Below are 23,276 nucleotides of genomic sequence, written 5' to 3'. Positions count from 1 at the left end.
ACGAGCAAAGACATGATGCGCAGGACCATGGCGGATCGGGTGGATGGACTATCACCCATGGAGACCAGCAAGATTACATCCATCTCCGTGCATCTATCCGTCGCTTCATGCACCATCCGTCGCTTCATGCACCCATTGCTGTCAACACGTCGCTGCGCTTGCCTCGCTGTTGGCGATCCAGCTGGCGATCCTGCTGGCGCGCAGCCGGTCAGGCCAGGCCACATTGCTCCCCTCGCCGTCCATCGCTCCCGGCCTGGTCTTGGTCGCAGCAACCATGGATCTCGTGCATGAGCTCAATTCATCCTTCCGAGATCTCTATGATCTGGAGAGGCTGCCTCTCGTGATCGAGTCGACGAGGCGGCTCCTGCAAGATGCCACCGAGGAGGTTCGCTGTCCGCCCCCAATCCAGTACCATCCGCACCATCCGGCGCAATGTCCCCCCCCCTGTCGATGCTCCCAACGGCCCTCTGCTCCGGCTTGGCCAGCCCGCAGTCTAGAGCTGACATGCTTCCCCTCCCCAGAGCGAGGGGCTCTCGTCCAGCCATCCAGAGGCCGTCGAGGCGATCAGCACCGCCGCCTGTCACAACGAGATTCTGCTCGACTCACATGCAGATACCCGGGAAGAACTCCTGTCGACCCTCACCAACCAGCTCGGGGCTGCCAGCTACCGCTCTTCGCTGGACTTTCTCTCCAACTGCGATACAAAGCTGCGCAAGCTTGAGTACGCTCGGGACTATTTCTTGTTGCTCAAGCGTCTCGAGGATCTCCGGTAGGTGTCGGACTCCTTCCGCTGCCGCCAGCCCAGGCCGGCCAATGTGAATCCAACAACAGCGCCTTGGCGAGGGGACAATCTTCCGGCGCTGATCCAGAGTCTCGACCGGATATTCCATACGGACCAGAGCCCAGACCTTGCAGTCGATCGAAAAATCGCCGTTGGAGGCCGTGGGCTCCTACAACGACGTCAACGTGCTGCTTGAGTCGCTCTCGAGCCTTGGGGCCGACGATCACGAAGGGCTCGTCTCGCAGCGGCCCGCTGGCGACAACCTGCGTCAGTATGCCGAGCAAATCTCTGGCGAGCTCTATAACGCTTTGCTGAATCATCTGGGAGGGTAAGCAATGCCGTTCCAGATACACCCGAGTTCACCGCTTGCACGTCACGGATATGCATTCGACTCTCGGGCGTCTCTGTGCTTGGAACCGGCATTCATATCTACTTGATTCGACAGAAAGCTTCGTGGTATCTTCAAGCGACTGAACTGGCCGAACCCGGTCGATTTGAACCAGTCCGAGACCATCAAATCGTTCAGCAACGTCTTTGGAAACATTCTGCGGCTTGTGAAGTGGTGAGTGTCGTTCGCTCCCGCCCTGATTCCAGCGATCTGCTAGCCACTTGACCATCGGCGCTAGTATCGGTGCTCCTTATGGAGCCCATACCTCGCTCCACGTCCGATCCCCAACGCTCAATGTGTCTCCCATCTCCGAATGGCGTATGCCATATTCCGATTTCCAAATGCGCTGCGCCGACTCTGGATATCGATGGCAACATTTTGGGCTGTGGCCGTTGCGAAATCGAACTTGCTCTCTGCCCCAGGAGTCCCAAATCCTACAAGCCAGCTCCGCTCGATGCCTTCAGCTTGCTGCTTGAGCTACACGTCGCCCGCTTCAAGTATCATTTCCAAGGCAAACGCCCGACCAACCGGCTCGACAAGGTACGCCTATACAGACCACTAGCTCCTCAACCCGCCTTACGTCTGTCCGTGCATGTGGCGACGGACGCGGTAACGCCTGCTAACGCACATCAACCTCTCGATGCCAGCCCGAGTGGTGCTTTACCGATTTCTTGAAGGTTGTCCGGGAACAGACCCCGTTTCTGAGCAGCGTCGTTCAGCAGGTGTTGGATGCGAGTGTCTACAAAGGATTCGATGCCAAGGTTGGTGATCTTGATGAGCTACTCGCAGATGAGCTACTCGTGTGCAAGCACACCCGTGCTCTCGCTGTCAGCGTCAGCGGATGTTGGAGGGCGACGGCCGTAGAGAAGAATCGTGCCTTACAATCGGCCTTCGCAGGTTCTCTTCATCCACAGCTTTCTTGTGGCCGTCAATGACAAGCTTCGACACGATGCCCCGCTGCTGCTGTCTGATCCGCCACTCATGTCCCACACCATCGCCGAGACCACCGCCTTTGACACCACTCTGCGAGAAGTCCATCTCTATGCGCCGCCAGGCTCGGCCCTTTGGGGAGGATGTGTCTCGACCTTTTTAGAAAACACCAACTGGTTCAAGGCATGGTTAGCCATCGAGCGCAGCGGTATGCCATTTGCTACTTGCCATCGTCTCTTTGCGCGAACAGTATGGCATCGAGCTCTAACCAGCCGTGTGGTGCGGTCCTAGCGGCGTTTGCGCTCTTTGACGAGGCCATGGCTCGTAGTGACAGGTGGGATCTCGCTTATGAGGCGGTGCTCGACGAGCTTCATCGAACAAAGTCGGCTGAAATCCTCGTCGGCATTCTTGAAGGTGTAACAGGTAATCGCACAACACTAACGACCGGCATATGGATCGCCGATATCCGCGTGCGCCACCCCGGGCGGTCTCCCCCGTCTCTATGGGCATACCACCATCGCTTCCTGACTCCCGTTCGTTGGTTGGCCGCACTGCACAACATTGGCGATACCCCCCATATTCCCCGTGCCATGCAATAATCGTCGTTCTTTCTTTCTTTCCAGAGCGCTACAGACGCCTCCCGAGGCCACACTACCAGCTCCAGTTCTTTGCCGAGATCCAAATGCCGCTTCTTGAAAAGTATCTGCACCACGTGCAGACCGGAGTCGATCAGCATCAGGCCTATTTTGCGCCGCTCCACGGCACGAACTCGGTCGACGAGAACATCCAGCGACAGGCTCTCTTGGCTCGGTACGCGGGCTCCCTCGGCTATCTCTGCGAGATCCTCGGGGAATGGAGTGAGCAAATTGTAAGTGGCATCGTCATGGAGATGCGACTTGATCGCTAACCACAAAAGGTGGCGGTCCGAGTCCGGGGACGTGTTTCAGCGTTGCATCCGAAGCAGGGAATCGGTGCTGCCTTCAGTTGAGAACTCATTATCGCCATCCTGACTGCCATGTTCCCACGTCCGCCGGGCCCCATCTGTAGCTCTTCATTTCGCTGTGGGACATTGTCTTCAACCAAGCGCAAGCCTCGGACGACCCCAGCAGTCTGAACAGCAGCGACTCTGTGTTCACCGAGCTTGTCGATGCCTACCAGAGCAAAATCAGGCAGATCGCCGACATCCTGGAGCAGGAAGTCATGCAAATCTACAACGAATCCACCTGGCGCTACTACAAGCGGTGGGTCTTGATCTGAGAGTGTAGCGCAGGCCGTCGCGCTGGTTTGCAGATCAGTCGAGCTGATTCTCGTCTGTTCACAGGCGCAACTGGTGCCTGTCGGAGCCAGCCTCGGATCCCACGGTTTCGTCCGAGTTGGTCGAGGGCTTGTCGATACTGGCCCAGGTCTTTACCAGCCTTTCCGGACAGCTACCGGCGTCTACGTTTCAGCCCCTGCTCCGGAACATTGTCGCGCAGGTCGACTCGTCCTTCTTCCAGAATATTGTTCTCAAGGGCACCTTCAACCAACTCGGCGGCCAGCAAATCCAGACGGACCTGTCGGCCGGCTACTGGAATGCTCTGTTCCGTGTCTGGATCAAGCACCCCGAGTCGCTGCTCAAGAAGTAAGTGTGTCGTAATGCTGTCACGACCTCAGGGCTGGTCTCTGACCAACGTGTAGCCCATTGGAGATCGACGGCAGCCCCGCAGACGCCGCCTCTGACTAATCGTTGCATGGCCACACACAGATCCAGAGACAGCTCGGTCTTGCTCTCCCTGTCAAGCAAGGACAGTGCTGAGGTTGTGCCCGACAACCAAAAGCCGCCAGAGATGGTTACCCTGGCGCAGCTTGTCGATCTGTTTGTCGAGGGAGACACGAGTGGCATCGAGAGCTCGCTTGACCGGATCGGGGTGACCTCCCTGGCCATCAAAGAGGTTAAATCGGTCCTGGGCAGGAGAATCGAGGTTCAGCAATAGAGACAGTCTGTGGTGAGAAACAGGTGGTCCAGACTATCTTGCAGTGGGTGTGGGTCGTCTTGCTTCTGTGCCAGCCAAGTGTGTCCAAATGGTCGTCAGCGCGGACAGCATGCAGCACAGGCAATGATAGACAGGCTCCCCGACCCAGGCCGGTCGATATCTCTCGGCCAATCACATCGACCAGCAGCGCAGACATCATCCGATGCCCTCGTCTGCTCTCGCGGGCTGGTCCAAGCAACCATCTCTGCTGCTTGCGAACCGCCCCTCGCGTCCGACTTCAGGCGCGAGCACCCTTGTCAGTCCAGCCCTCCTTGCACCCCAACCGCACCGCCGACATCCGCTTGTGCCCCATCTGCCCTCCCGTTCCTCTAGAGCCGCAACCGCAACGACAACCGCAGCCATGGCGACGTTTATGTCCTTGGAGCAGATGATAGGTACCGTCTATGTCGGCTCCCCCGCGGCGCTCGATCGTCGTCGGGACGATCACTCCGTCATCCACCAGAGCCTGAAACGTCCATGGCGGCTGCATCCCATCAGCACCGCGGCCCTCGCCGACGACGGCTGCTAAAGTGGCAAACAATGCCCTCTTCGCTTCCCTTCCTGTCTCTCTTGCATTGACACATCTAACCCACAGACCAGGCCTGCGATGAGATCAACCACCAGCCGAATCTGTCCCTGAACCTGGAAATCGTCGACGTGATCAACCGCAAGAAATCTGCGTAAGTTGGGAGGCGGCTCCTGTGGCTCCGTCTCGGGCACCATCGGCGGCGGTTGGATGACCACTCAAAATCCCGTTGCCCGGGTAATCATCGTAATAACAACTGCCTCGCCGCCCGGATCTTCTGTTGCTGCAACCCCTCACTCCAGCTCCCGAGAGGCCGCGTCCGCCATCGTGCGTAATGTCAATGGTCGATCCAGCCATACGGCTCTTCTTGCTCTGACGGTGGGTTCCGTTGCCGATTCGCCCTCGAGTGCGATTTGGTGGCTTGCCCACGAGGCAATTTCGATGGCCACGCTAATACAGTGGCAGCCCCTGTGCAAGATGCGTCTTGGGCTGTGGCATCGTTCAAGTCCCATTGACCTTTCTGTCCTTGCACGATTCGACCAACAGCTTCTCGACAACTGCGTCAAAAACTGTGGATACCCGTTCCATTTGATCATCTCGACGAAGGAGTTTCTCAACGAGCTGGTCCGGCGATTTCCCGAGCGACCTGTGGTAAGGGAAGCCCCCCCCCACCAACGGATTTCGTCGGGGGAAGACAAGACACCGATTCCTGATCCGTTGCCACCGATCCCGCCTGTGGAGGGATGCCAATATGCCCCCCCCCGCTTGCCTGGATCACAGAGCTTGCCTGCTCTTCGTGGGCTCGGATATCAGCAGGGCCTACGCCTGCACTAATACACCTTCCTCGCTCCCTGGCACGCCCAGAACGTCACCCAGGTCCAATATCGCATCCTGGAGCTCATCCAACAATGGAATGCAACTCTCTGCGTCACTTCTCGCTACAAGGACGACTTTGTCCACATCAACGATATGTACCGGCTTCTGTCCTTCAAAGGTAGGCGGTTTCCATTACAGCTGGTGCTCAAGAGACGCATGTGCACAAGCAGCACAACAAGTCGTGTCTGCACCAATTCTGACTGTTTGCCTCTATTGCATCCAGGCTACCGCTTCCCAGCTGTTGCTCCAGATGCCGCTGTGCTGAATCCCCCAGAGGTGCGGGTGCCCCAAGCGGCGCTAGCCACAATGATTTCGCTGTATCGCAACGATGCTCTTCCGCTGCTGTGGCACTGACCTGCCTCACGCTCAGGTTTTCAAAACAGAGAGGGAACTTGAGGAAGAAGACCGAATCGCCCAGGGTGCGGTAAGAGTCCCAACTGCCGCTTGAAATCATGATCACCAAACGATGATATCCGCTGATCCGAGATTAATCAACGTGGGTGGTCTAGAAACTCGAGGAGCTTCTTCGCGTTGGTACACCAGCCGCTCTCGAACAGGCCAACGACTTGATGAAGGTTATGGCTGGCTACGTAAGCTTCAGGCGCATTCGTTTCTGATCGGTGTCACCCTCCGGCGGCGTGAGATCCATCGTGCAGCTCCCACAGATCATGCCACTTGAGCTCGTCCGGCGGGGGCATACTTTCCCACCGCGTCCGCACTGCATCCGTGCTCGGTCCGTCTGTCAGCTTGTCCAACAGCTGACGAGCACCTGTCTTGTGGCGAACCAGGATTTGGAGAAGCGCCCGGACTACAAGAAGGAGGTTAACGAGGAGCTCGATCGTATCGAGCAACGCGTGCATCTCTTGAACGACATGCTCAATGGCAAGACGTCCGAGGAGCGCTTCAAGCACGATTCGACAATCGAGGTGAGCAGCAGCGGCCATTTTGGGCCGTTCGATCCGGCAGCAATACCACCGAGCCGGCTGCAGACACCCCCCCCCCCAGTCGATGTCGATGTCGATGTCGACCATACGTCCTAACCAAGCGGGCGGCAAATGCATATGCGCTGCAGGAACTCTTTGGATCATCAAAGTCGGCACAAACTCGAATCCAGAGCCTTGTTTCGAGCGGCGAAGAGGAGGACAGGATGGGTAGGCTGTGCCAATCGGTCTTTAACCAGCGACCCCTCAGACGAGGCGCCGATTACTAACTGAACCCGGAATCTCAGAACGACTCTTGGAGCTGAATGACTTGATCAACACCGTCATTGCCAAGTACGAAGACTTCAAGAGCGGCAAGTCGGTTGCGTAAGTTGACTGCGCCGGCATGCTTCTGGGGCAGCAGCGGCCGATTGTCATCAACGGATACATTGCTCGAGACATCATCCGCGATCTGTGCTCACCATTTGTGGTGCTGGCTCAGTAAAACCAACCCAGCAAGTCCCACGCCCTCGACTGGCGCTGCTTCTGCGAAGAGGCCTGTTGTGTCTCCTCAGACTGGTCCCATCAACTTGATCGATCTCGATGCGTCCGAGCTGCCGGCTGTCGTCAACTTTGGTCTTTCGACTGGTACAGCGGCGGCTTCCAAGCCCCCGGGAAACAGTAAGCAAAAGGAGCCGAGGCCATGGCTTTCTGGCTGATGCAACTGTGTCTCCACTGAGCTGACGGCTATCTTCACTGCCCCACTCAGACCTGCTCGACGATCTCTCCAACTTGAACTTTGCGGTAACGAAGAGCCCCAAGACAGCGCCTGTCGTCGTCGCTGTCGTCGCTGTCGTTGTTGTCGTCGCTGTCGTCGCCGTATACCTGGCCGAGCCTGTCCGCTAATCGGATGATGAATTTCAGGCTCCATCTGCCCATTCCAGTGCCGCAGTGAATCCGTTTGCTTCGTCTACAGGCGGTGAGTTGCGTTGATGGCGCCAGAATGACCACACGACCATCCATGCCCTGCAGTATGCTGATCCACACTATCGCGTCTGTACCTAGCATCGTTTATCGGGCTTGCGCCGCTCGCCCAACCATCGACTCTTCCTGCGTTGAGCCAGCCGTCGGTACATGGTTTTGGTCAGGGAGCAACTCTGGCAGGCAACACCCTGGGCGCAGCTGCAGGCTTCCCAGGGACGGCTGGTTTGTCCAGCAGTGGCTCGGGGACGTTTCAGCCAGCCCAAGCGATCCCAGGCTTCGCTCAATTTGGGGGTAGGTCGAGACTGTATCTCTGATAGAATCTAAAGCATGTGATGGTGTTTTAATGGAATCCATCGCTTTGCTGATATCTCCACCGAATGGCTTTCGATTTCAAGTTCCAGGCACACCTGGCAAGACCTCGCCTGTCCAGAACGGTAAGCCGACCACGCTAAGCGTCTCGCCACGGATATGATATGCGTCAGCACGACTCGTAACGGCTGAGCTGACACTCCACAATCAAAGCGGTCTCGCCCGTCAGCCCGACTCAGGCTCAGAAGCGAGAAGGTACGAATGAGATGCGATGCGCATACGTCACTGCTGCGTTGCCGCGGTCACTGTGATTGCCCGGTGCAGCGAGGCATGATGCAAATCGTCTGCGAGTCACTGACGCCGGTCGGTTGGCGATCATCCAGTCGTCATCTTCAACAAGAACGGCATCCAGGTTCATATGAAGTTGCTCTGGAAAGACAACGGATGGCTGTCGCAGCTGGTGTTCATCAACACCACGCCCGTTCCCATGGCCGATCTCAACTTCCAACTGGCACTGCCCAAGGTGAGGAGTACTGAGGCGCGAATGCGGAGAATCGATATGCTCTGGCCGGTGTCGACTTTATGGATGGCCACGAATCGCTACTGAACACTTTGGCCCGCTTTGGCTCAGGCAATGGTTCTCCAAATGGATCCGCTGTCGGGGCAAGTGATCGCGCCACTGAACATGGCGCAGGTCACGCAGAATCTGAAGATCTCCAACCCAACCAAGGTTCGGATGACTTGCTCGAACCTTCAGGGGGGCATTGCGATAGACTCGGCCCACTCGCGCACTCACTCACACACTCACTCACGCACTCACTTCGATGGACAGGAGCCTCTTCGGGTCAGATTCAAGCTGAGCTATTCGCTCAACGGTGCTGTTGTCAGCGAACAGGGGGAGTATGGCGATGCCGCCTTTACCATGTGAACCGATTCGCCAGGCGCCAAACTATTTCGGTATCTCGCCGTCGCCGACATCCGCGTGAACCAAGCCGCGCTCCGTCCTCATCCCGCTCTGCTCTGGCCGTCATAATAGGCCCTCCTCGTTTGTCTGGATGACAGGCCCCAGCTCTCAGTATGGCAACACCGCACCGACACAATAAAGCCCGCCGTTTGCAACTGCACCCTGTGGCCGGCGGTCCTGCCACTGCTGCGCCGGCTCATTTCACAGCAAGGGATATCAGAGGATGCAGACCGCTGTCGCAGGCAGCACCCGGTCTATGTACTTTTATTCTTCTCCACAAAGTCATCCATCAGAGCTGCCAGAATCGAAATGTCGGCGATCCCGGAACAGACCTCGTCGATGGACACATTGATGTTTACCTTACGGTTTCGGTCGGTTGCCTTGGAGGCGCTGCATGCAATCAGACCATTGGACTCGAGGTTCGAGAGCAAATCCCGAAACTCAGAAGCCGTGACTGGAGTAAACAGCGAGTTGCTGTTGCGACACAGTTCTATGTATCGATCGTTGATCTGTATTGCAACGGGAGCCGACCCGGGAGGAATGTGAAGACACAGAAAGGTCATTGAACTGCGTCCGCCGGCGACTCGCGAGTACATGGGCTGGAAACAACTCAAGAGTCGATGCCTCCGATGCTTGAGCGCGAGGCGCTCCAATCGACTTACTGTTCCGACGGTGGACTCGGCCTTCCGCTCCGACTCCAGCATCATACATGCGCACAGCACCACCTTCTGCTGCGAGTTCAGCGCTTTGATTTTGGCCACGATTGGAGAGCCAAAGGCGTTGATGGCTGCCTTGAGTACGTGCGCCACGGTGACCTTGGGCAGTGCATCGAGCGACTCGACAGGTGCCTCCATATCGAGGGCCAAGGCCGAATCAGGCTTTTCTGGCTGGTCCGCGGCCTTGGCGCGTGTTTCGTTTTCGACAATCTCGATCGCTTGTCTGTGGTTTGTCCGTTACGGAATTGATCGATGGATCGATCGGTTAGTTGCCAGCATGAGCCGAGGAAAGTTCGTATGCATCGCAAGATCATCGCCGATTTTCATGAGGCGGTCGATTGAGCTGGGAACGACAAACCTACCGACACACATCAAGAGCTTTGCGCAGGTCACCGGTACCAGCGACTTTACGGGCCAAGACCTCGATCGCATTGGTGTGCATCAGCGGGAACGTCACTGAAGGAGCTGACAGAGCCGTGGGAGCACTGCCTGGGATAGCAGGGAATGGCTTCAGCGCCGTCGAGTGGCCGCCCGGAACATATTCTCGCGGGGCCGGACTGTCATCACCGAGCTCATCCAGATCCACCAGCGACTCGAGACGCGCGCGGATGATCTTGGTGATCTCCGGATGGTCATATGGATTGAAGTTGAGAAGCTCTGGCTCACCTGATGGCCGAGTAGCGTGGGTATGTCAGTGCCCAGCCCAAGAAGGGAAGCACCCGTGGATAGGCAGCAAGCGGCAGCGTCGGCACGGCACCGAACCGATTCACGGTGCAGAGAGCACGCGCATATCAATGACACTCACAGTTCTTGGCCTTGAGCCGCGGTAGAAAGCGATTGGTCATATCCAATGCGTTGGCGATTCCAAGCAGCACCAGGCTGGATGATTTGAGCGTGGGCCACTCAAAAAGCTTGTACAGCACCTCCTGGTCGCCAGTGAGCAAGTGGTCGATCTCGTCCAGGATGACTAAGCTGTGGAAAATCAAAAGTTACGAGTGGATCTTCCTCGTTTGGGGGTGATGTCGGTCCGACGGACGGTTCGGCGAGAGTGTTTATCAAAGTTGGAAAGGACGGGTGGCAATGGCAGGGGTTTGGCGACTTACAAGAGTGTCGGTTTGGACTTGGCTTTGGGTTTGGATGATGTCTTTTTGGAAATGAACAATGCTTCCAGCCGGTCGAGTGCGCCCTTGTATGGACACGCCTCCTTCTCCATTTGGAACACGAGCTTGGAGTAGATTTGCTTCGGGTCCTTGATGGTCATGCAGTTCAGCTTGATGACCTCGACCTTGTGTGGCAACTGTGAGGCGATCCCCGTGAAATATGAGCGCAGGGGTGTGGGTCGGTTGCAGCGAGATCAAGTGTGCCGAGGCCAGCGGGATGCGTTGCTGGCTCCAAGCTACGCCATGTATGCGGTGATGGCCGAGACGCATAGATATGGCACTGTCGGAACAGCCAGCGAGCACTCGACTCTGTACCTTGGCATACTGCGGATGCATTTCTCGCATGATCTCCTCGACGAGCGCGGTCTTGCCAGTCCCAGGGTAGCCCGAGATATAGAGCGAGCCGGCCACGCCAGCAAGAACATGATCGCTCCAGAACTGGCTCAGCGCGCTGCGTTCATGTTCTCGCCCGATGAGCCGCGATGGGGTGGCACATCTGCGAAAGATGGATTTGCCGGCTAGATAGATCTGCGTCGGAGTGCGTGGGGTCGCCGGGCAGGGCTTTGGCGAAATATCGGATGGCTTTCTGACCGACTTTGGCGTCCGCGGCTCATCGTCGGCTGGGGGGCTCCGGGAGGGCGAGCCTTGTGCTTTGGAGTTGAGCCGGCCTATTGGGTAGAGATATTCCAGACGCATCGACAGAGTCAGTGGCCGATCCACTGGCAACTACGATAGGTATCTGCGCAAAGCCAGTACCAAGCATGTGCATGCCGTGCACAAGTCCATGCGGTGGCTGTCAAAGATGTGACGGGTATATCATCGACACAGCATCAACACATCATACCATTTGCAGAGCCGAGGGGCTTGCGGTGCGGCGAGCGGGGAACCTCGCAGACGGGCGACAGGCGGCGTTGGCGACTCTTTGGGCTGGTCTCGGCGACCACGGCCCTTCCGGCGATCCGGGAGCTCTTTCGCCGTACGGGGGTATCTTGGGCTGATGCGTTCTCGTCGCCAGACTTGCTGACGGCACAGCACACCGAGACATTGTGCTCATCCTTTGGATCTTCTTCTCGGACTCGTTTCCTGGTATCAGCGCTTCTGGCCATCCTGGCACGCAATTTGGGCGGCAGTGTGCGAAGCGTCGAGGCAGCGGTGTGCGGGGCGATGCGTTTCCAAGGCACTCTGCGGCTCTCGGGGGTCAAAATGCCGGATCTGCACTATTGACCGAACTTGGGCAAAGTCGCAGCGAGACCCCGTCCGGCTGGCGAATGTTGTCCAGAGCTCCGAATGCAGGCCGCGATCCTGGAGTTGTGCCGCGCTTTGCAGCGATGAATCTTGCCTTATTTGGGCAAATGCAGACTCGAACCGCGCGCTGGCTCGAACTGGCTTCGCAGAGCGAGGCATGTTGGGCGGCCCCAGGAGGGCTCACCCAGCCCCGCATCTCCCCCCGCACGGCTTGCTTCGATCAAGCCGCCTACAAGCGCACCGACCAGAGCAGCAGCGACCATGGGACGACTCGTTCGCATCGATCTGGAGAATTTCAAGTCCTACAGGGGCAAGCAGACCATCGGTCCGTTCAGCAGCTTCACGTCTGTGATCGGACCCAACGGAGCTGGTGAGTCAGGCGGCCTGCAGGGCCATCCGAACCAGAGAGAGCTCGGGCGAGAGATGCCTCGCTGCTGCCTTTGTGTGCTGCTCCATTTGCATCAAACCATTGGCAGAACCACTGATTTTAAGCTCCGTAGGCAAGTCCAATCTGATGGACGCCATCTCGTTTGTTCTCGGCATCAAGTCGCAACAGCTGCGCTCGCAACAGCTCCGCGAGCTCATCTACACCAGAGGCCCCGAGGAGCACGAAGACGACGAGGGCCGCAGTGGCGATGACGAGGACAGCGATGAAGTGGAAAATGTCCGTCCCAAGACAGCATCGGTGACAGCTGTCTATCGACAGGATGACGGCACCGAGGTCACCTTTTCCCGCAGGTGCGTTCCCAGTCGACCATACCAGGTCCAATGCAGTCGCCCTATTGTCGAACGGGGAGGGGACAGTGCGGTCCACTATGCTGCTGCTGGCTGCGACACTGACTCGCTGGGGTCGCCAATAGTATTTCATCGTCAGGCAGTCAGTATCGGATCAACAACCGTGTCGTCAGCGTCGATGTATATCTCAAGACCCTGGAGCTGGAAAATATCCTGGTCAAGGCTCGCAACTTTCTCGTTTTCCAGGTGAGGGGGGCGCACAGGGTCGCAGAGCGGTGATGGAATCCGATGCACCCGTTTGGATCAGATCTGAGCAGCCATATATGCGAGACTATAATGCCCACACTGCATCGCACCACTCGGCTGTTAGGGAGACATTGAAGCGATTGCTTCGCAGTCGTCCAAGGACCTGACCCGGCTCATTGAGCAGATCAGCGGGTGAGCATGACTCTGGCAGCGCGATAGCATGTCGAGAGAAAGCAATTAGTCGAGCATCTGGCAGCGTGCGACTCAGCCTGGTCCGCGTGTTGACCTCTGTCGCACCTCCTAGATCCCTCGAGTTCAAGAAAGAGTACGAGGAGCTCAAGGCAGTTCAGGAGCGAGCGACCGAGAATTCGACGCAAAACTTCAACAAGAAGCGCGGCGTGACTGCAGAGATGAAACAGTTCCGTGAGCAGAAAGACGAGGCAGAGAAATACGAGCGACTCCAGAGCCAAAGGGTGCGTGCATCATTGGATCAAAGTTCAATGCAATTGATTAGGAACTTGGTTGCTCATCCTTCTTCCGATTGCCATCAGCACAACACCCAGCTTGAAATTGGCGGAAAGAGCTGGGTGTCCTGCCACTAACGTATTTGTACCTTGCACGGTTTCAATCTCGCTCTGGTTTACAGGCCAAGCTGCTCACCACTCACTTCCTCTGGAAGCTCTTTCATCTGGAAGGCAAAGTCACCCAGATGGAGCAAGTAATCGGCGAGGAGCAGGCCAAGACAGGCGACTTTAACGAAACACAGGTGCGCGCCAATGGCGATCCGGGGATCCAAGCCGAGACACCGCTCGGTCGCGATGCTAATACTACCCCTTTGCGTCCGCGGATAGGATCGCCTCGAGCGTGCCTTTAAGGATGCCAAGAAGAAGCAGGCCAAGGTCAATGCGGAGCTACTCAAATGCGAAAAGATTGTCAAGGACAAGACTCGACAGATCGACAGCAAGGTTGGGAGACGTTGTATGCAACAGCATCTACTACTCTTCGGCGCATTACTGATTGTGGGACGAGTGGCGCTAACCCTCTTTGGCTATCTTTTATCCGTGGGCACGAACAGAAACCCCAGCTGCTCAAGATTGACGAGAGAATCCTGCATATCCGCGGCAAACTGGCCAACACCCGCGAGAATCTCAGCAAGACCGAGGGCAATCTATCCAAGCAGGCAAGTGGCGCTGTGCCTTGTATCATCACGATCGCTCTTTTAGACACAGCTTACACGGCTGCAGCGTGTTCTGCTGTGCTAATTCTGGATGTGGATGGATTGTATCCTTCGATGCAGAGTGACGTTGTCAAGGACCTCGAAAAGCAGCTCAAAGACGTCGAAAAGGCCATTATGCGATATGAAGGTGGGAGCCAAAGTGACCCGCCGCATGGCGGCCCGCGCTGAGTCGCGTTGAGGACGCAGCCACTGAACACAACCATCGTCGCTTCCCATCCCAATAGAGTCGCTCAAGTCATCCGAAAAGGGGAAAGCGCTGAAGATCAGCGAGCGCGCACAAGCAGAATATCGAGAAAAGTACGAAGACGCCTGTCTTCTCCGGAGTAGACGCCACTCCAGTGAGGTGGCAGACCGGATGGCAGACCGGATGGCAGAGAGATTCAGCAGGCTAATCTGATGGACAATGCGTGCCTCTTGATCTAGACGCAACGAAGCCGACGCCAAGACCGCTGCAGAGAAGCAGCAACTCAACTCTCTCAAGCGCCAGCAAAAGTCACTGACCGAGTCGATCAAGCGCACTCAAGACAAGCTTGATTCAGCCAAGGCTCGGCACCAGCAGCTTCTCGAGGAAAAAGAAAAGTTCCAAGAACGGCAGCGCGACGTATGTACACGGGGGCAGCGAAAATAGCCTTGAACATCGAGGAGCGAGGATACCGGAATGGACAGGGAAGAGTGTGCCGCTCAAACACTGGCCGAGAAAAGTGTGTCAAGGACGACTCAGATGCCACGGCTTTGCTCTCTCTTGGGAGCGAGTGTCTCGAGCTGCCCCCGATGAGCGAAACACTAAATCGAGACTCGATTTCGATTCGATCACCAGCTGCAAGATAATCTAGTGACCCAGACGCGGGAACTGGAGCAAACCCGCCGGGACTATGAGTTCTCCCAATCGGAGCGCCGGCGGTTGTGGTAGGTCCATCGGCAGGGCTGGGCAGGAGCAGAGCCTTAGCTGTGAGTTGACGACAACAGGTTGACCCCAGTCGCCGTGTATCACTACCACAACAGGCAACTCGAAAACGAGCTGAATGAAAAGATGGCTGACACCATGCAGAAGCTCATGGACGCAAGAACCGATCAGCGCGAGAACGAGCGTGAGCGCAAGTTCAAGCAGAGCCTCGAGGGCATGAGGCAGCTGTTTCCAGGCGTGCATGGACGAGTCGTTGACTTGTGCAAGCCAACACAGCGAAAGTACGACGTTGCCGCTTCGATTATATTGGGGCGCAACATCGACGCCGTCATCGTGGACGACGAAAAGACGGCGATCGAGTGCATCAAGGTAAGCCCCAGGGTCCAAACTCTGATCTGATCTGGTCTGGGCCAGGGCGAGTGACCAAGTGCGCGCGCACGCAGAGTTTGGAGTGTCTTGAGGGCCTCGTCAGATTCGCCCATTGTGCGAGCGAGCGTTAACCAAGGCTCAATTTGGACATTCCTTTGGCTGGTACAGTATCTAAAAGACCAGCGCGCTGGCCAGGGTACATTCTTGCCACTCGACGGGATCGTTGCCAAGCCCATCAATGAAAAGTATCGGTCATTCGCAAAGGGGGCGCGATTGGCAATCGATATTATCCAGTTCGATCCGCAGTACGAGCGAGTGTTCCGCTACGTTTGTGGAAGCGGACTGGTTTGCGACACCCTCGAGGTGGCGCGATCGATCTGTTACGACAAGAATGAGGATGTGAAAGGTAAGGTGTATGGATGTCCACCGCGGCACGGCGCTCGCTCACACTTGCATCCACTTGTGTGCACTTGCATGTTGGCGTCCACTTGTGTCCACTAGCATGTTGGCATCCACGTGTCCGTTGACGTTCATGTTTTTACATTGCGCCGAAGCCGTCACCCTCGACGGAACCGTGATCCACAAGAGCGGATTGATTACCGGCGGTCAGAGCGGTGTTACGAAGGACGCTCGGCGCTGGGAAGAGCGCGAGCTTGATAGTAAGTTGCCCCCTTGGGATCCTGAGCGTCCGGCGGGCGATATGAGGACGACCACGACAGCCCAAAGCCGCACTGAAGGATGCGAGGGACTTATTCGGCGCTCTGTACCCACAGATCTCCGCAAAGTCAAGGACTCGCTGGCGAATCAGCTCGCCGAAGTACAGCAGAGTCGCCGCAAAGCCGGATATGACGAGCAAATGAAGCATGCAATCTTTATGCTGGAAAACAAGCTCAAGTTTACAACCAGCGATCTGGTGAGTAGAGTTGACCGCGAGAAGGCCAGCGGCGCTTGCCTTGTAAAATATGTACTTACCGCCCTCCTCGGACTGACGCTTCCATCCTGAGTAGGAGGCCACGGAGCGCAAACTGGAAGCAGTCCAGAAGGAAATCAAGTTCTGCGCGGACCAGATGCGCGAGCTGCGCAGTGAAAGCGCCGAGACAGACGCTGGCCTTGAGAGTATCAACGAGCAGATCGAGTCGGCCGAGGCGGCGATCGCCAAAGTGGAAGCCACGATCTTTGCAGACTTTTGTCGGCGCATTGGAGTCCATAGTGTGCGCGAATACGAGGACAAGCTCCTGAGCAGCCAGGAGGAGGTCTCGCAGAAACGATTGCAGTTTACGACTCAGAAAGCTAAGCTCGAGGGAGAGTAAGTTGACCCCTCGCTTTCATCTCCCCTCCGTACCTGTCACGCTCTCTGTTTTGGCAAGCTGTGCAGGGTGTGAACGTGCACTCCCTCGACTGAATGTGGGCCAAAGTAGAGCGTCGCTGCACGTCCGGGACTTTACTCTCAACGGGATGCGTGTCCGAGTGCGCTGCGATGAGATGCAAACTTGACTTTGGAATACTAACACGGACGACGCCCAATGCTGCTTTGGTTACTGTCGTTACGACTTTCGACAACACCACGTCCAACAGAATCTCGTTCAACCAGCAGCTCTGCCAGGAGGTTCAGACCCGCCTCGAGCGCATCCAGACAGCCATCTCAAAAGATGAAAGCTTACTGGCTGAGCTGGAAGAGGAGAAGGAGAGCTATGCCAAGGAAGCCGAGGCGCTCAACGAGTCGCTCGCGCAATCGCAAGCTGAGTTGTTGCAGCTCAAAGAGAGCCTCGATGGCCACCGCGATGCAGTCAATGACGTCAAGAAGGAACTGCAGAGTCTGATCAAACGGGCCGAGGACAGCTCCACGGCGATCACCCACGCGGTCAGTATACGGCACCTGAAGCGACACACATGGCGTGCTGAGCAATGTGTCAATGTAGGCCGATTTGGCGGCAGCAAAGCCGGATTCTTACTTGAACAAATCGCACCGGCCACCGACTTTCGGGCCAACAGGAGACCGAGATTGAAAAGTTCAACGAAGAGCGGTTTGCGCTGCTACGCAAAGCCAAGCTGGAGGAGATTCCGCTGCCGCTCGTTGGTCGAAAACTGGAAGCTATCCCCCTGAACGAGCTTGAGGTGCGTTGAGCGATGCAATCTGATACATGAACGGCGGGTGAAGTCATGATTGATTATGGAGCTGCTGCTGTTGGTAACCTGTTGACTGACTTTGATTCCGCTGCTGCTTATTCACTGAAGCGGAGCCACGGATTGGGCGAGGACCAGATGGACGTCGATGAACCATCGGGTCCTTCGAGCTCGACGGTTCAGCTCAGCAACATCCAGATCGACTACCGCTCACTCAAGGCAGATTATCGCGAGGTATGGACATCGCCTGGGATATGTGAAAGGGAGAGGAAAGCGAGCAAAAGTGGGCCGATCCAGAATCCTGTAATTGAAACAGAAAGTACGCCGGTCCTGTGGCCACTGTCGCTGATGTTTCGTGCGCGATTGCTTGCGACCCTCAGAACGGCAGCAGCGAGCTTGATGTCGAGCTTGAGGAGAACATCAAGGGCCTCGCGGCAGAGATTGAGCGCCTGGCACCCAACATGAAGGCAGTTGAGAGGTGAGTCCGACACAGCCGCAATTGAAACGAGCCGCGAGCGAGCATTGGAGTTGCGGAGTGCTATGTCTGGCCGAATGGTTCTGACTCTGGGGTGATTGCGACTGATCAGGCTGGATGATGTCGAGGAGCGATACCGCAACACGGCAAGGGAATTTGAGCAGTCGCGACGAGAAGCCAAGTCGGCCAAGGATAGGTTCAACACGATCAAGCAAGAAAGGTGTGTGCGACGACCGAGAAACAGATGGAGATGGAGATGGAGATGGAGATGGTGATGGTGATGGTGATGGTGATGGTGATGGTGATGGTGATGGTGATGGTGATGGTGATGGTGATGGTGATGGTGATGGTGATGGTGATGGTGATGGTGATGGTGATGGTGATGGTGATGGTGATGGTGATGGTGATGGTGATGGTGATGGTGAGATGGTGATCAATCTAACGTAGATATCGGTGCTCTGGGCAGATACGAGCGGTTTTACAAGGCGTATCTTCACATCTCGGAGAACATTGGGCGGATCTACGAAGAGCTCACATCCTCGCCAGGATTCCCGGGTGGTGTTGCCCAGCTGAACCTCGACGACAGCGACGTGAGTGGCTTGATGCAGTTATGGTGGCAGCAGAAGAAAGCTGAGACACTGCGGCTCCTCTGGAATGATGCACAACAACACTCGGCTCACCACGATTTGGTTCTCGATCGCAGGAGCCCTTTACGGACTCGGTGCGATATCATGCGGTCCCTCCGATGAAAGGATTCCGAGACATGGAGCAGCTCTCTGGCGGCGAGAAAACCGTGGCGGCTCTGGCGCTGCTGTTTGCGATCCACAGGTAGATGGCAAGGCGATATCGAGATTTAGTATCCCACTGATCTGGCCTGGTCTGGTCTGGTCTGACATCGGCTCTCTTCGTCCCCACAGCTATCGACCGGCGCCTTTCTTTGTGCTCGATGAGGTTGATGCTGCCCTCGACAACACCAACGTTGCACGCATCTCAAGATACATTCAGAAGCAGGCACACAAAGACGAAAGCGGCGTTCAGTTCATCGTGATCTCTCTCAAGAACACGCTGTACGAAAAGGCGGATGCCCTGGTTGGGATCTACAAGGACCAGGCCGAACAGACGAGCCAAGTGCTGACATTGGATCTCGAATCCCGGTTCGGCACAGGGCAGACACCGCTGGAGCAATGAGCACAGATACAGCCGGACGCAAGGGCAGAGAGGGAGAGGACTGGCTGTTGGCACACCACGATGGAGCAACACCGACCACACAGTGAGTTGGATGCAATACGAGCAAAGTTCCCGAGTTTACGGCGGTTGGTGCTCGACGGCTGCGAGACAGACACATGAATGAATGCACTTTTGGATGACACAGAGCGACTGGGCTGGCCCGCACATTGGCGAGTACATTGGCAGACGCATCGGCGCGTGCATTGGCAGATGCATCGATGCAGGGCTGGGTTTCGGCGCGTGGATGCACGAAGAAGGCGGTCTTGCAAACTCGGAGACGAAACCTTGGAGCATTGTCGACAAGGTTCCTGGCGACCGGGGACCGCTGATGGACCGGCAGGGCGGGAAGGCAAACGCGCAAGCAAACCCCAAGGCCACGAAACCAGTTCGGGAGCAGAGCCACAAGGAGCCGGGAGCGGTGCAAAAATGGAATGTGCCACAGAAATGGAAAAAATAGAGTTTTGAAGGGCTGTGCGGCTCGTGACCGACATGGGGCCGCGAGCGCGCGTCGGATTGCGCAGCGGCTGACTGCGCCCGAGCCCAATTGGTCGGTCGTGACGCTCCAGCACAAATGCGATTGGCTGGCGCATCGAGATAGGGCTGCTTGTTGTTCGCGCAATGCCAGGCAGGCCAGGACAGATGGAGGACAGATGGAGGACCGATGCAGGCCGAAGGACAGGGGCGGTATGCTGGGATGGCAGATGCAGCAGACGGAGTCGAGGGGATGGTGCGCACTCGGTGCGGCTGCTGCAGCATCTGCAAGATACGCAGCGCGATTTGCAGCGGCAGCACCACTCGACGATCCTGCGCGAATCGGGGGTGGGGGGCCAGCATCTTTGTCAGACACAAGGTTGCGCTCTGGGCGGATGGAGGGCGAAATCGGGGGGGGGAGCACGGGATTTCTGGCGAATTGCAGGTGGCGGGTCTGGTGGTGGCGATTGCGTCTGCAACGTCCCAGTCGGAAGACGGCGTCCAGGCAGACAGCCAAGCGGGCAAGCGCAAGCGCAAACTGGCGCAAGCATATGCTCGCAACAACGAGTTCTAGAACAAACGGCCAGCGACAGGCACACGGGACAGATACGGGCCGCGCAGGCGATGTTGCGGGACGGCAGGCAAGGAGGACGCTCCATGGCAGCCGAGAGGATCAGTGCTGCAGCCAGGGAGAAACGGGAGAACAGCGGCGCGGCTGCGCAGGAGCGCGACGCGACAATTCGGGCCAATGGGGCAGGGCGGGCGCGGATGGATGGGCACGTGGGGAGATTGCGCCACGGGCAACGCGCCACAGCGAGAAGGACCGGGAGGGACGGGAGAGACCGAGAGAGAAGGGCCGGGACGAGACCAGCGCGCACATTTGCAATGCCGCCAATGGCAGTGTCGGGGCCGATGCTAGAGACAGCCGCGGTCGTCCTGGCGGCGCCAACGGAGATGCTCAGCAGCAAATTCTAATTCAAACGCAAGTGCTATCGCCGACGCTCTTGCAGGTGCCATTGCAAATGCTTCAGCAAATGCAGCCTTCTTGCCCCCCCGCACCCAATCGCTTGCCCCGCCCGCGCAGTCGCACGCACCAACACAAATGCCCGGTCTGCAAACCTTGTCGCGGCGAGCCGATCCCGCACGCGCCGCGCAAAAGTACTCTCCCCGAACCGATGTCGACAGAGAGTGCGCGCCAGGCGGCGGCAAAGGCGGCCCAAACAGGCAGCGGTGTCCCGGCCGGCCCACAGTCGCGCGAGCCGATCCAGGGCTGCTCTCCCTCTCTCTCTCCCTCTCTCTCTCCCTCTCTCCTTCTCTCTCTCTGATCGGGCTCGCGGCCTGGCCCGACACAGCCCGTGGTTCCCACAGGCAAAGCCCCGGCCGCGCAGTCTCTGTCGACACCTCCAAAATCCTCTCGTCGCGCTCGCGTCGCTCCAACAAATAATGCCGCCCTCGCGCACCCACAATGGGCCGCCGCACCCCCGCCCGCCCCGATTGGTCGCGCGCCCGCCCACTCGGCGCTCGCCTGCCTGGGTATTGTCGCTGCACTCGAGCCGGCTCCAGCCAGCGCCCCTCCCCCATCCGCCCTGCTCCCCTTTTTTTCGCCCTCTCGCCGCGCCGAGGGTAGAAAAAGCAGCCTCCCTTCCGTCGCTCTCTCGGCATCTCGTTTCTCGACGCTGAAATCTCTGTTCTTTCGAAATGGTGCGTACCTGCTCGTCTCCAGCCCTCCTGCCTCCGACCCCACCACCCTTCTCACCACCGGCATGGCTCGGCCCCGTCCTCCCGCCGCCGCGTCGGCCATCTGTTGTCTGCATTGGCGTCGTCGGGGTGATCTGTCCGCCGGCGGCGTGTTCGCTTTTTCGGCTGTTGCCGTCCTTCCTCCCCCCATCCGCCTCCGGTCGTGTTGTGTGGGGCGTCGACCCTCCCCTCCTCGGCAGGCATTATCCACCCTTTTCAGGCCCCTCGCGCTGTTGCTGCCTGGTGGCTCCTTGCATTTTTTGTATTGTTCCTTCATTCTGCTACCCCGGCTGCGGCATCAATGGTGTAGACCCTCGCCCTGGTCGACAAGCCGCGTGGCTGGCTGGCCGGCTGGCTGCCATTGCTTGCTCGACAGACGGCCAATGTCGCGCCGGGCTTGCCATCATCTACTGGCAGGTCCGGCCGAGGCAGCTGATGCTCGCTCTTGGCACATCCTGTCCTGCCTCGTGTGGACGAAGCTGATCGACCAGCAGCTGTCCCAACCTCCCCCCATCCCGCTCTCCCCTATGCTATAGCTGTGTGTTCGGCCACCGCTTTCATTCAATGCTTCTTCGCATTGTCCATTTTCAATGTTTTTTCTTTCGTTCATCCGCGTCCTTTGGCTGTTTTGCCACCAATCAAGGCCCTCTCCCCCTGGCAATTTGGACTCTGCTCATCCCATCTTGACTCCGTCTCGTGGATCGATGGCATCCTCATGCGACCGATCGTGCCCCAACCCGTCTGACATCCATGTCCCGGTTTTTCCTTCAGGCTGACCAACTCACTGAGGAGCAAATCGCTGAATTCAAGGAGGCCTTCTCCCTCTTCGATAAGGACGGCGATGGAACCATCACCACCAAGGAGTTGGGTACCGTCATGCGCTCCCTTGGCCAGAACCCCACCGAGGCCGAGCTCCAGGACATGATCAACGAGGTCGATGCCGACGGAAACGGCACCATCGATTTCCCCGAGTTCCTGACCATGATGGCCCGCAAGATGAAGGACACCGACTCCGAGGAGGAGATCAAGGAGGCCTTCAAGGTCTTTGACAAGGACGGCAACGGCTTCATCTCTGCTGCTGAGCTCCGACACGTCATGACCAACCTCGGAGAGAAGCTCACCGACGACGAGGTTGACGAAATGATCCGCGAAGCTGATGTTGATGGAGACGGCCAGATCAACTACGAAGAATTCGTCAAGATGATGGTAAAGTTGACTTTTGCATGTTGTCTGCGTGTTGCATTCCTCCCGCTCTGTGCGAGCACCGCTGGCAACGCAATCGCAAGCTTCAACAGTCGCCGCGCGCACGCATGTCCTTGTTGGCACGTTCATCCCACTGACTCCCGCTCCCGTCCGTTGCTCACAGATGTCGAAGTAAATCCTTGAATATAAACTTGATTGATATGTCCGAGATGTTCACATAGTTCTACTTGTTATATTCTTTTCCCTTTACCTACCACCATTTTTGCTAGACCTTTTTTTTCTGGAAGCTGCTGTCGACTTGTTGCATACTGTATATAACGGTTTGCGGGGCGATTCGTTCTTCGTCAACTGTAAGGAGTGAAGAATACAGCACGTTTCGAAAAAATAAGAGCCCCGGCATCCTCGTCCTTTCACCGCCTCTCTCGATGACCATCTCTGCCTTTGTCCAGGGGACAACCGGAATTCAGCCCTTTATCTCCGGTGTTCTGCAGCTCTTTCCATGGCTTGGATGGTTCCAATGGGGTCTGCCCATCATTCCGCTCCATCGCCATCCAGGCAACATGGACCTCTGCGTCCGCATTCGCATCCGCATCGAGCATCGAGCCTTTCTCGCTCTGCTCCTGAGCCTGTTGCCCCCGCTGTTCTTCGTTGCCGCTCTGGCCTGCCCATTTTCCATTTTGCGCCCTCGCGTTCCCCAGGGTCGCCGCTCCAGGGCGGCCACAAGCCACCTCCGCCGA

General features: G+C 57.3%; 5 protein-coding genes across 5 annotated transcripts; 4 read left to right on the top strand and 1 right to left on the bottom strand.

Moving 5' to 3' along the window:
• Positions 1-102: 102 nt before the first annotated feature.
• Positions 103-4,092, top strand: BJ171DRAFT_488258 (TIP-1 family-domain-containing protein). The gene is made up of 12 exons (XM_053109359.1): positions 103-385; positions 522-769; positions 900-1,109; positions 1,227-1,343; positions 1,592-1,709; positions 1,817-1,930; positions 2,067-2,307; positions 2,391-2,522; positions 2,723-2,967; positions 3,147-3,340; positions 3,421-3,720; positions 3,844-4,092. Exons 1-12 carry the CDS (start codon positions 275-277, stop codon positions 4,070-4,072), a joined length of 2,259 nt encoding a protein of 752 aa, XP_052971110.1. The 5' UTR covers positions 103-274; the 3' UTR covers positions 4,073-4,092.
• A 254-nt stretch (positions 4,093-4,346) lies between these two features.
• On the top strand, positions 4,347-8,875 carry BJ171DRAFT_488256 (VHS domain-containing protein). The gene is made up of 20 exons (XM_053109358.1): positions 4,347-4,506; positions 4,707-4,791; positions 4,940-5,015; positions 5,184-5,288; positions 5,502-5,631; positions 5,737-5,789; positions 5,884-5,937; positions 6,023-6,103; positions 6,302-6,439; positions 6,586-6,664; positions 6,742-6,820; positions 6,936-7,114; positions 7,203-7,237; positions 7,358-7,412; positions 7,499-7,708; positions 7,813-7,851; positions 7,940-7,981; positions 8,110-8,249; positions 8,358-8,456; positions 8,559-8,875. The coding sequence occupies exons 1-20, from the start codon at positions 4,473-4,475 to the stop codon at positions 8,652-8,654; spliced, it is 1,809 nt and encodes a 602-aa protein (XP_052971109.1). The 5' UTR covers positions 4,347-4,472; the 3' UTR covers positions 8,655-8,875.
• On the bottom strand, positions 8,876-11,843 carry BJ171DRAFT_595455 (P-loop containing nucleoside triphosphate hydrolase protein). The gene is made up of 7 exons (XM_053114606.1): positions 11,411-11,843; positions 10,882-11,234; positions 10,510-10,703; positions 10,212-10,378; positions 9,769-10,072; positions 9,353-9,629; positions 8,876-9,199 (listed from the first exon to the last, which is right to left on the bottom strand). The coding sequence occupies exons 1-7, from the start codon at positions 11,670-11,672 to the stop codon at positions 8,945-8,947; spliced, it is 1,812 nt and encodes a 603-aa protein (XP_052971108.1). The 5' UTR covers positions 11,673-11,843; the 3' UTR covers positions 8,876-8,944.
• Positions 11,844-12,072: 229 nt separating this feature from the next.
• BJ171DRAFT_418977 (RecF/RecN/SMC) lies at positions 12,073-19,089 on the top strand (the record flags this gene model as incomplete). Its single annotated transcript, XM_053107368.1, has 24 exons — positions 12,073-12,181; positions 12,312-12,549; positions 12,672-12,792; positions 12,917-12,984; positions 13,097-13,265; positions 13,439-13,558; positions 13,644-13,757; positions 13,868-14,047; positions 14,265-14,326; positions 14,453-14,630; positions 14,847-14,935; positions 15,032-15,302; positions 15,471-15,708; positions 15,857-15,961; positions 16,076-16,215; positions 16,310-16,608; positions 16,878-17,163; positions 17,295-17,417; positions 17,538-17,660; positions 17,807-17,904; positions 18,014-18,121; positions 18,368-18,491; positions 18,605-18,729; positions 18,819-19,089. 24 exons carry the CDS (start codon positions 12,073-12,075, stop codon positions 19,087-19,089), a joined length of 3,759 nt encoding a protein of 1,252 aa, XP_052971107.1.
• Positions 19,090-21,170: 2,081 nt separating this feature from the next.
• On the top strand, positions 21,171-22,957 carry BJ171DRAFT_488251 (calmodulin). The gene is made up of 3 exons (XM_053109357.1): positions 21,171-21,300; positions 22,108-22,542; positions 22,703-22,957. The coding sequence occupies exons 1-3, from the start codon at positions 21,298-21,300 to the stop codon at positions 22,712-22,714; spliced, it is 450 nt and encodes a 149-aa protein (XP_052971106.1). The 5' UTR covers positions 21,171-21,297; the 3' UTR covers positions 22,715-22,957.
• The last annotated feature ends 319 nt before the right edge of the window (positions 22,958-23,276 follow it).

This window comes from Polychytrium aggregatum, assembly GCF_025602895.1.
Source record: "Polychytrium aggregatum strain JEL109 chromosome Unknown BJ171scaffold_3, whole genome shotgun sequence".
Classification (NCBI taxonomy): Eukaryota; Fungi; Chytridiomycota; class Chytridiomycetes; order Polychytriales; genus Polychytrium; species Polychytrium aggregatum.
Note: the sequence above shows the minus strand (reverse complement) of the source record. Positions and strands in the feature narration are given on the sequence as shown.